At 38.4% G+C, this 12,265-nt stretch overlaps 2 protein-coding genes across 11 annotated transcripts in view; one reads left to right on the forward strand and one right to left on the reverse strand.

Annotated features, from left to right (window-relative positions):
• Window positions 1–12,265, forward strand: part of LOC147029502 (calcitonin gene-related peptide type 1 receptor-like) — a 170,165-nt gene that overhangs the window by 85,023 nt on the left and 72,877 nt on the right. For 8 of the 10 annotated variants that reach the window (XM_085872560.1, XM_085872562.1, XM_085872563.1 and 5 more), the window contains 2 exons: window positions 5,051–5,161; window positions 6,141–6,253. In XM_085872560.1, the coding sequence (XP_085728686.1) occupies window positions 5,051–5,161; window positions 6,141–6,253 (224 nt within the window). Of the gene's footprint in view, window positions 1–1,025; window positions 1,085–5,050; window positions 5,162–6,140; window positions 6,254–12,265 lie in introns of all 10 variants that reach the window. The other 2 variants (XM_085872570.1, XM_085872565.1) reach the window with 2 other exon arrangements.
• LOC147029503 (uncharacterized) overlaps window positions 1–12,265 on the reverse strand; it is a 188,977-nt gene that overhangs the window by 51,856 nt on the left and 124,856 nt on the right. The window lies entirely within an intron of this gene.

Consider the following 12,265-nt stretch of genomic DNA (forward strand, 5'->3'; position numbering starts at 1 on the left):
CCAGCAAACGGCATTTGTTGATGGTTTCACTATCTGTGGTGTCGCACCAAGCCTTCGCACACTCGCATACCTTAAGCCAGTTTTTATCCGTGAATTGCGTCACTTTCTCATCTTCCTCCCCGCCCAAGTGTGAAAAACGCATATTTGGTTGTTGAAAGACCAAAAATCACTCAATCACCAGACAACCATGGGCGCCGCCATCTTGATTTGTTGTTTCCTGGTCGTTTCCTCCGCGATTACAAGCATGCCACGCCCACTTCACGGCAGTAATTTCAAATGGTAATAACTGTTGGTGTGTCAACTTGTGCATATGGAAACAAGTAGGAATTTCAATGGTGTGTTCTCATGAATGTACAGGGTGAATTTCGTTTAGATTGGTGATCTGCACAACGAAAATGAACGAACCGACCCACCTCCACATGACCTTTCGTTTACGCGATAACTCAAGAAGGAAATTGTGGAATTTCATCAAACTTAGTGAAAAGGTAAAGTAACACAGGGCAATTAAGTGATTAGATTTTGGGCCAGATGTGATAAAAGTCAAGGGTCAAAGGTCAAGGTCAAACTCTGAAATTTTACTGTTTATGCCCTAACTAAAGAAATATTGGATAGAATTTCATCAAACTTGGTACAAAGGTAAAGTTAGACAGGGCAATTAACTGATTCGATTTTGGGCCAGATATGATGAAGGTCAAGGGTCAAATATATCAATACTCAAGTGTTTGTGCGGGAGAGCAGAGGCATACCGTCGACTGTGCGCAGTCGAATTACTCTCGTTTGTTCATGTTTTTTTTTTTCATTTATTAATATTTTCATTCACGGATGCTTTCCGATGGTTCTGTGATTTTTCCTGGTCTATCGGCTTCGATGTCCATTGGCACAAAAAATTGCCATGCTTTGCCATTGTCTCAGATTGCTCACCTGCATTTTTTTCATTGTTTTTTTTTCTCTTTTTTTTTGTCTTTTATTTATATTTTCATTGACGGATGTTGTCCGACGATTCTGTGATTTTGTTTTTTTACCAGTGTACTGGCTTCGATATCAATCCACATGCAAAATTTCAGCTTTCTACATCACCCAAAAGGTATTGATCCTTAATATCAGTCAGTGAGTGTGGTTAGAAAGTCGGTTGGTGTAATTGGTTAGTGTAGTCGGTTAGTGTAGTGGTTAGAATGGCTGTCTGGATATTGGAAGCTCGATCACACATACGATATCCACAGATCACCCAAAACAGTCCCAACAACCTATATTTCTGACCAATGTCCCTGTACTCATCTATACGCTTATCGACTGAACGGTATTGTAAGCTATAGAGTTCATAGAACACCTTACCCCATGCAGTGTTTCAGTGTATATTTCAATTGAAATAATGTCATGATAACGTCATATTAAAAATATTCCAGAAATGCAGCACTATTGACGCAGTCTTATACACCACTTTATTTAACATGTTAAAGTACTGCAAAACTGGAGGTTTTTCAAAGCAATAAGGTGATTTTTGTTCTTCATTGTTAAAGAATATAAGCCTCCATCCATCCATCCATCCATCCATCCATCCATCAGGACCATACTCTGTGCAGAGCGTTGGTGCTACCGAAGCAGTCTCCTTGGCTATTTGGTACAATCGTGGATGGGTTGCCACTCCGACACAGGATAAAACTTAATCGGATGGACTTAAAACTTAATCGGATTTTTTCGATTTTAGATGCGTTACCTGCTGAGAGCGCTCTCCCTTACCTTCGCTCAAGCACTTGTCGTTCCTCCAGGCACTGCGTCCAGCAGATTAAGCACCTCCGGTCACGAGCACCGCACCAACGTCGGTTCGAATCCAAGTCACCAGGCGCCAACTGTTGTGGATTTTTAAAACCACCTTGTTGTGATCATTGAACTCCTGAAGGATTCTAACTGGCCGATTGTGGAATCCTATTGACTTCAGGCAGAGTTTAACATTTGCCTGATTTCGTTATAAAATCCTGCATAAAACTCTATCGACACTGATAAAACTGATGTCCACGCAAGTCCTTCCTTGTGAAATCATTTATTTTCTAATTATACACCATACACTTCTCACCCTTGTACAATGAACTTAAGAATCCCCATTGATTGCAATATTTTCTGGTTCTATTTCATTTATTCTTACTTTAGTTAACAGTTAGACCAACCCGATTCAATTCACTTCCACATTACATCAGAGAGTTTTATTCTAACTTGGTACTTGGTCAGTTCCAAGGAGTACAAGCCACTGAGATTCTAATACTTTCTCAGGTACTTGCACTGAAACAATTTTACATTTCAAAGCATTTTATACTTTCATGAGAGATTGGTGGGGGGCTATTCAACCTAGACTGCAGACGTGTCCTTGAGACGAAAAGCCACTTCGTACATTTCTAAGCAAAGGTTCGTTTATTATCAGCTCGGTCACTCTGCTCCAGAACAACACATTTCTTAACATTTAGGGCAAAAGTCTTTTGGCCAGAAATGACAGCCAATTCAACTTGTAGCATAACAGTTACATTTCTAAAACTCCATTTGTTACAATTTAGAATACATTAATATAAATTTTTCCCCCACACCAGCAAGCTGGCACTCATTTTGCCGACCTCTGAAGGATGGCAGGCAGAGTCAACCCCACCTGGTATTAATTCAACAGCTGAGGGGGATTTAAACTCAGGATCCGAGGATCCCAAGCACACCACCCTAACCATTAAGGCAATACCAGGCATATATAATAAGCCTAGTGTTCAAGATATAACATTTGTTGTGTTGATAGCAACATTCTATCAACATAATTGAAGTTAACTTGTTTTTCAATTATAAACAAATGTGTGTTGATGGTGTGACGGACAGGTAGAAGTGAACCAATTGCTTTACTCTGATTTTCACTTCACGTGCACGAGGAACAATGTACTGTCCCTGCTGTGATCATAACGATAAAAAAATTAGTCTATTTAATCTCTACCCTTCATTATTTTAAACATTTCATTTCGATAAAATCATAATCACCTGTTTTCTAATGTAAAGCGTCCACTCTACCACAGCTCCATCTAGCTATGTCTATCTCACCTTGTAATTAAGTTAGGTAGCGCTTTACTGAATTCCTTCACTGGCAGCTACGTCCTTACTCACACATAATGATTAAACCTGAACACAATAATCTAGGTGAGGCCCCACTAAACTCCCATATAAGATTAACACCATTTTATGTTGATTTCTAAATGATCCCCTTGGGAATCCAACCAAAGATTCTTTACTTTTCCTATTTTGTCTGTGACACTGCTGATTGCTGAGCATGCAGTGCTAAAAGTATGAGGAAAAATTAGCGGAGCCTTTATTTGATCTAAAAATGAAAGAACTAAAACAGTTTTTTGATCAAAGGGTTTTGGCTCAGGGAGTCTCTAAACGACAAAGGGAGCCAGATTGGCAAACTACCAAAGGGTACATTTTGGGAGGAGTGGGTAGACACGTACAAAGAAAGGAAGAATAACAAAAACGAGTAACAATGGTTTGGAGAGGAACAGAATGGGAACGAATCTTGGTGTGCAGAAAGAGATTGTGGATGTGCATAGATGAGTGCGTGAGGAAGTGATGGGCATTGTATTTGAAAGACTCAAGTGAAGGGGACAAGACAATGGACACAGGAAGATTTACAATCGTTAGAATAAGCGGATGAATGAATGCAGGTGAGCAACTAGCCTGGACTTTATGAGGGTGAACAGGTGAAGTTTCCTTCAGGAACACGTGTTACCTACCTGGGGTGACTTTGGCAGGGCAGAGGTCAGAGAGGGCAGAAGGACTCAGGGCACATGTAAACTTGCTGCCATTGGGAGAGTGACTTGATTCCTTGGGAATCTGCATCCTGTCTTAGTATTGCAATGCTGTTGCAGACAGTTTTGACCTCTTCACAAAGAGCAAGGTGGAAAATTGGAGCATGAGGCCAGAGTGATGAGACATACTCCGTGGAGCTTCGTATGAAAGCCTTGTGCACCGCGATGAGTTCAGTGCAGCTCAGGAATCCTTTAGCTCTTCAAAGAATACTCAGACATGGTCCATCATTTGTTTAAAAACAATCTTCCCAAATTAGATTTCCTTATTTCATACAATTTATGTAATTTTGTTGCTTTTTTTTAATAAGAGAAAAAAATGGCCAAATTTTGGGGAATTTTTTTTAAACAAAATAATCAACCCAATATTGGCGTTTTCAAAGAACTCGATCTTCCAAATATTTATTTTCTATGAAAAAACATCTGCCTAATTCTGTGATCTTGAAGAAAGCTATCTTCCCAATTTGGATGGGTTTTGGGTGGGTGATGTGAGAAAACAATCTGAGCAACATTGATATTTACTTTTTGAAAACAATCCACCCAATTGTGATCCTTTTAAAAATAATCTGCAAAATTATGAGGTGTTAAAAAACAAAAAACGATTGATTCGATCTCATTGATGTTTTCAAAAATAAAACCATTTACAATTTGCTTTTGTTTTCTTTACAGGAGCGAATCTCATTGAAGAGCAAGGTAGAACTGAAAGTCAGGCAAACATTAAAGGAATTAACAAACAGGAAGAGGAGAGGGAAGATAGGAAGAAACACTGAAACTAGGAAATAAAATGGTTGGGTTAGGAAAGGTTAATGGGGTAATAAAGTTCAGGGGTCATAATTGTGGATGACAAGAGATGGTGTTGCACTAATTACTTGTAGTCTTGGAGGGAAGAGTGAGACAGAACAACCTCTGCATGATGGTTCCATGAACAGGAGAAGTGAGGAATAATAGAGTTGAGGTGGTTACTGATTTAACCAGAAAAATTTGCACATCCTGGAGTAGATAGGGAGGGTCAGAGGACTCAGGGAGCAGAGGGAGCAATATTGCAATCTCGATGGCAGAAAACAGACAACTGGCCTAGTTTCTTACTACACGCCCAATTAGGGAGTTTATTTTTTATTGTATTAAGAAAACATTTTTCCCGATTTTGGACTTTATTTAACAAAATAATTTATCTTTTTAGACATAAGCAAGATCAGTTTCAAAAATTGTAAAGGATTGGTGATTTTCAGGTCCGTTTTGCAACCGTACCTGGGACGGCTGGTTGTGCTGGGATGACACCCCAGGTGGTGAGGTTGCTGTCCAGAACTGCCCAGACTACTTCCCCGACTCTGATCCAACAGGTTTTTTTGATTTTTGCTCCCTATGTGGTCACATATCTTGTATTTATTGCTCGATTTTTTTTTTTAAACAATTGCATTACTGACTAAAGAGTAAATTTCCTTTTTGGAAGACCATGCAAGCAGCACTTTGCTTGGGAAAAAAAAATTCTGGGCAAGTTGATAGATGACCAGCATCAAACTGATGGCGTGTAAAATAATGCAATCACAGAATAGGGCATTGCAAGATTTGAAAATGCACTTATTCTATTCACAGGGTGAATATCTCAGTTTGTTCCAGCATTCAAATTCCATGATGACTTTTTAAAGATTCTGATTTTTTTCATCATTTACAAGATTGATAGACAAGGTTGTACAATAATTTACATGACGAACATGGACATGATGCATAAACATCTAATAAATAAATAAATAAATAAATGGAATGGGGGTTGTTGGGAATGGTTCACCTGCACCAAAAAGTTTGATAATTTCATTCCGAGGAAAATATGTCGACATTAAATGGACATGTCTGGCTCTAATTGATGGGTGGAGGAGGGCGGACATTTTATAATAATTTTGAAAACCATCGGACAATTACTGCATTTGGTATAAAAAATATATATATTTTTTTTTTTTTTAAATAATGTGGGAATATGGGTGGGTCATCTGGACCGCTCGGTTCAACTCCTGAAATGACAAAATAGACAAATCAAATTGAAACATGGAATCCAAACTTGTGTTCTCTTGGTGCAAGAAAATACACTTCCCAAGTCAGACGTACCTATTTTAATAAAAGCTTATGGTTATGAAACCGATTTGGTTACAATGATTGATGTTTGATCTAAATGTGGTTTCCTTCAACATCAACTTCTATCAATAAGTTAATGGAGGCAACACATTTTATAAACACACATTTTTCGTTTTCTTTGCTCATTTGCTGTGGAGGAGATAAGAGATTTAAAGCAAAGTTATCACAACCATATGCTTACCTATTTTGCAGCTCAGGTAACCAGGTTCTGCCAAGTTGATGGGAGATGGTTTCAGAACCAGATCACTAAACACACCTGGATTAATTTCAGCAGTTGCATCGTGTACCCTACTGTAACCATCCAGGTATGTACGTCATACATTCATCTTAAATTTTGCATATTTTTCTTTAGATTTCTAAAAGCTAATTTCTTAAAGTTAATAGAACATCAATATTACAAGGAGTAAGGATGAATCTTAAGGGTCCACATAATCATAAATTCATGTTTGTTTTAATAAATATGGCTTCACTTCACACTTTATCGTTTTTTTTTTTCTTGAATAAATATCTTGAAAGAAGATTTTACTGTTTTTTGGTGTCGTATGCTCGACTGCCCCCAAATAGCAATGTGATTACATCATAGAGCACATGACCCACAACGTCATATCGAGGATACCTTTGCTGCGGGACTTGTGTTTATGTGCGGCGTACATGTGCTTTGAACGCTAAAAAAAGTACTGAGAATGACATCCAGATGCATAGTTGCTGATTGTAGCAATACTGTACAACAAAAAATGTGGTGAGTATGAATGTTTTCCCTAAAGTTCCAGCTGAAAGGAAAATTTGGACAGCCAAAGTAAAACTGACCAGAGAAAAGTGGCATGGCCCAACTGCTTCAAGCATCATTTGCAGCACCTATTTTGAAAATAATTTGGATGACACCGGCCTGTATTCCCAGTTTGGGATGAGTACATTGAAGTGATTAAAAGCTGATGTGATCCCAAACATTGGAGTTGTTACGGAGGGTGGGGATGTATGTCCAAGCATTACGGAGCATTACAGGGGAGAGGGGGGAGAGGTGTTTCCAGTGCTGTGATTGCACCCTTTATTTAAAGATGCAAGCATTTAATGATACACATATTCAATAAATTAATGATATCGGCATCAATGTTTATTTATGCATGTACATACAGTACTGTTGTCTTGGCGGTTCCACAGTTTTTTTAAGCCTTTTCATGCATGGTTTAGGCTCTTGGAAAAGCTAGGATACAGAACAAATCAGGACAAAACATAGCAAAGTGAACATCAGGGGAAAGGGGGAACACCAACAGCAGGGTGGAGGGGAGAAAGTCGATGCAGACTGACAAACAAAGGGGTGCAGGTAACGATAAGTGGTGGTGGAGAAAGCAAGGGGTGAACAAGATGGATACATAAGCAAAATTTGGGGAGGACTGGTGGGGGTGGTTTAATGGGTGTAGAAAAGATAATGCTTTTGGATGGGGGATGACTTGAGATGGTGGTGAATAGCTATCTTGAAGAAGTGGAGGGAAGAATGAGATTGAATAGAGTGTGGAAGGTGGTTCCATAGGTGGTAAAAAGAGGAATAAATAAGTGTTGTTGAGCTGTAGATTTGTATTTAGGCAGTTACACTAGGAGGGGGTTGCTAGTGGACCATGTGCGTATTGCAGATACCTGGGGGGAGGGGGAGGGGACAGAGCACAGAGAGGGCAGAGGGTGCAAGACCAGAAATGAGCTGGAATAAGACAGAGACCACCAACCTGTCGGCAATGGTGTTGTGATAGTTATGTTCAATTAGTGTAAATGAACACTAATTGATTAACACTGATTGAACAGATATTAACACACTGATTGAACACTGATTGAACAGCTGTTAACACTGATTGATCAGATATGTTCATTCAGTGATAATTAGCCAGTTGTACATCACTCACGAGATTTACATGTACATTGTGAGGGTAGTCCCATTCAGTGTGGTACTAATTATCTATATTTCCAGTACTGCACTGCACATCCGGACATGAGAATTTTTTCAGTGATTCTTCACCATTGAGAGATTGGGCCAAAACGATATACAGCTTGATATTTCAAAGAGTTGTGGATGGATTATGACAAAACTAGGTGGTTCTTTGTTCTTATAAACCACGTTCAGTTCTTTTTTTATTTTTACTTAAAAATCAATATCATCACATCAAAAAAAAATTCTTATTTTGTGGACCTTTAACATAGACCACACTATTTTTAAAGGTGATATATTTTTAATATTATACCACAATTATATTTTTCTATAATCATTTGTATGCTGGCTCTGGATAGTAATTTTGGCCTTATTGAAATAATGTTGTTTATTTGATTTCCTAAACGAGAGCATCTTTTGAAAAATGAAAATGATCATTTTAGGAAAGCGGGTGATACCCCTTGGGGGAAATCTCTTTTAAAATCCATTGTAAAAAGAGGATGCTGAGAATTAAATGTGGAATTGATTGCAGTTGATAGATTAAGGTATATCTATGTATTAAACACATCAAAATATGTTGAGTGGTGGGAGTGCATTGATCAAAGGAAACTTGAGGAAAGAAAGCTGGAGAAGAGAAATGACAAATGGAAAAGAAATTATATAAGAGGACAGACAGGAGGTGAGAGCGAAAGGTCCTATATGGGAAAGACTTTTTAGTAAGAGGCCTACGATGCAAAGAACAAGTGTAACCTGAATGCAGAAAACAAAAGCACAAGTCAAAACTCAAATTAAATGGCAGATTTGAAATAATCACACTCAGCACATCTGTCAGGCTTCTTTCAAACGTCTTCTCTGCCAGCTATGTTATCGTTTTCCGATCTCTCTACAGTCCTGTTTCTAGAACATCATGCTTATGCTGATCGACGAGTAAAGCAGCTGTTAGTTTAGCATTCAATAAAAATATAATTGCCAATCACTCAATTATTTTCTGAGGTCAGTCTTCTCACACTGTTGTATTTAGACTTTAACCAGTCTAAATGTCTCCCATGTCTCCCACCCAATGACAGTAGCTTTAATCGACATCTTTCATCAATTTCCCAATTGCAGTTTACAACTGGAAGTATAATTGGAAACTTTATTGTAAGCTTGTAGTAAATCTGAGGATCCCGTTTCCAGAATTGTCTTGTTTTACCCTAAATCGTTAATGTTAATCGAGTTGTTGCATGCATTCGCACATCTCGTTGTTATTGAGCGAAAGCTCTACTTTACATAATGAGTGTAGCCAATAAGCGACTCAGTGGTTCGAATGAAATGCTTAGCTTTGCCGTAAACTAGCAAGGATGTTTCCAACATGTTTATCTAATTTTTCTTCAACATACTGGATGTGAGGATTGCAGAACAGACTAAAATTTTTATGACTTCGTAAATATCCAGGAAATTTATTTGATTCTTATGCAGCAATGATTAAATGCATCCATTTAGTGTATTTATCATTTTCACTGTGTAGGAAACTTTTGAATCGCAACAATAAAAAGTGGCTCATAATCCTCTCTCTAATGACATTGTCAAGAGACGTCAATGCTTGGATTTTAACAAATGATATTTCTAATAATGTATTTATCAAACATTTGTTTAGTTGCCAGTTTAATTAAATAATTTTGATGTTAGCTTGTCATTTATCTGTCATTCAACACAATGTCTCACAATGATAATCTCGGTTAGAGATCATATTAAATGGACTTCAACAATGGGAAAATTATTTCAGGGTTTACTTTGCATGACACTTTCAAGAATAAAAACACTTTTGAGGGAGTGCAGTAAATTTAATTTGCTATGGAAAACGGCCAAAAATGTCTGTCAGAGTAAACATTTGCTGCCAGAAAATGAATGTACGATTAAAAGTGAACATTGATGCATCAGCACGGAGTGATGGAGAACTTAAAAAAATTTTTTTATTGTTCTCAATAGTCTGCTGCTTACTTGTTTTGTCATCCTACTATTAATTTGCAATTGGTCACTGGCTTAGACACCAATACAAATTCTTATTATCGACCGTAGACATCAAAATGCTACATATATCGAACAAACAGTTTCAAATGGAGCACCTCGCTGCCATTAGAGCATTTTAATTGCATCAAATGTGACAATGAATGCGAATTGTTGCTCCCAGCTTGCCGACTCGATGACGGAAGACACCATTTGCATTTTTGCCGCTTTCATCCCAACCCCGTTGAGAATCCCTCGTGGGCACGGACAATTTGCTAGTGACATGAAAAACAGCCAGTCTTGAAAAAAACGTTTCAGGCACTGCAGTTTTCATCTTTTAATCTACCTCAATCCTCAATTTACCGGCTTCTCACTGCAATGACTATTTTATACAAGATTGGAATTAAAATTATTGTGATCCAGTCCTTGTTCCACTTTCCACTGCAGAGATCTAAGATTGCTTGCTAAGTAACTATTAGCATATGAATGTGCCATTAAATCATATAACTAAATGTTAAATTAAACAAGTTTTGTTGTACAAAATGCAACGTAAGTAATGCGTCTTACTTTCTCACTGCCAAATGGCGTTTGTACTTATGTTCAATCCAATGTATCGTTACACTGAAAAACAGTGTGAAGGAATGTAGACTGCGAAGTTGTTGAATTGTAGTTTGCTTCTGACCATAAAAGGTCTGCCAGGTATTACATTACCATACACTGTATACCAAAAACCTGTTCACCCTGCAGTTATATACACTTCATTATATTTTGCCAATCCAAGATTTTTAAAAGGGTCTTTACAACCCAAAACATAATTTCATGGTAGGTTGTCCTTATAGCCTGCGGAATTATACAGGTACATTGTACATTCTTCAAGGCCTCACCAGGAGGAAGACCATGCAAGCAGCACTTTTACAGAAACTATCAATTTTCTACAACTAGTGCACACATATTTCCATTACAATTATTTCCGCTATTACTCTAAAGTTAAAACTCATTAAAGTTACCTTTTACAACCGACACACATTTTATGGTAATGAAATAGAAGATCAAGAAGGAACCTGTGGAAGTAAAGAGCAAAGATGGAGTCATCAGGAGGAACCTGAATAGGATTCATGTTTCAGCCGCTTTATAATAATGGACAATCGTAAAGAAAATGGCGTAATTTGAAGTCTCTGTTCAGAGGAGTATGGGTACATATTAAACACAAAATACACAGAAAGATGAACACAAACAGATTAACGCTCTACTTCCCTCGCTTTTCCACATTATAACAGCTCTCTCTTTTTGTATACAGTACACAGTGTTGAGGCTCATAGATCAGCTGGAGTACAGAATGGATCAGGACATAACAGAACTAAAAGAACAGTAGAAAGTGAGAGGGGGGTGAACACACCAACAGCAGGGTTGAAGGACAAAATAGAGGAACACTTAGAAAAATATGGGAATTGGGGAAAAGTGAGAGCTATGGGGAGGATACATGGGGTGAACAAGATGGACACAGCTGCAAATGCTCAATCACAAAAATGTGAGGAAAAACTGGAAACATGGGAAGAGGTGGGCTTGGGGAGGATTAATAGTGGTAGAAAAGATTATGGTGCTGGATGACTTATTTCATTTGCACCACCTGAGATGGTGATGAACAGAGGAGCAGTGAGTGTGGAGTTGGGGAGTTTCACCAGGAAGTGGTTACGAACTGACCATGTGAATTCTGCAGAAACCTGGGGCCTGGAAAGGGGAGGGGACAGAGCAAGGGAAGGGCAGAGAGTGCAAGACCAGAAAGGAGGAGGTAAAAGACAGAGACCATATAACTGTTTGCAATGTGAACGTGATAGGCCCAGAGACTCGGCTTCATCACGGGAGATTCCAATGATCTTGAAGGCCTTGGTTTCCACGACATCAAGCTGGGCAAGATGTGAGTCAGGGGAGCCAGCCCTGAAAGGAGTCGATTATTCCAATTATGGATGAGCAAGACTCCATCAAGCTGCGAATGAAGGCCTTGTAGGAAGTTAAAAGTTCAGTTGTGTCCAGGAAAGACTTCACAATGGAGGATGTCCAGTCAGCAAATGGTTTTGGTGACCAACTTATATTTGTACACCAACTCTTCCCTTAATTCCATGTAAAATCTCCATCTTAGACCTGTTTTGTATGCAACCATCTCAGCTCATGGAAGAACAGCAATAAAAAGGGCAGCAAGTTTACAGAATTTAAATTTTAACTTTCCATGACGCAGGTTTGAAGTTCCCCAACAAGTAATGTTGATATCCTGTCGTAAATCTTCAATGATGTAATTGTACTCGGTCTCGGCTATTGATCAATTTTTCATTCCTGTTATCAGTTTAATTAAGCAGACAATTGAGGTTCAACACGGGAATTGAATAAGGATATAAAGATAAATATATGGCATGACATCTAC

The sequence above is a fragment of the Eptatretus burgeri genome, chromosome 3 (genome assembly GCF_056783735.1).
Source record: "Eptatretus burgeri isolate ZD-2024b chromosome 3, Ebu_testis_v1, whole genome shotgun sequence".
In the NCBI taxonomy this organism is placed as follows: Eukaryota; Metazoa; Chordata; class Myxini; order Myxiniformes; family Myxinidae; genus Eptatretus; species Eptatretus burgeri.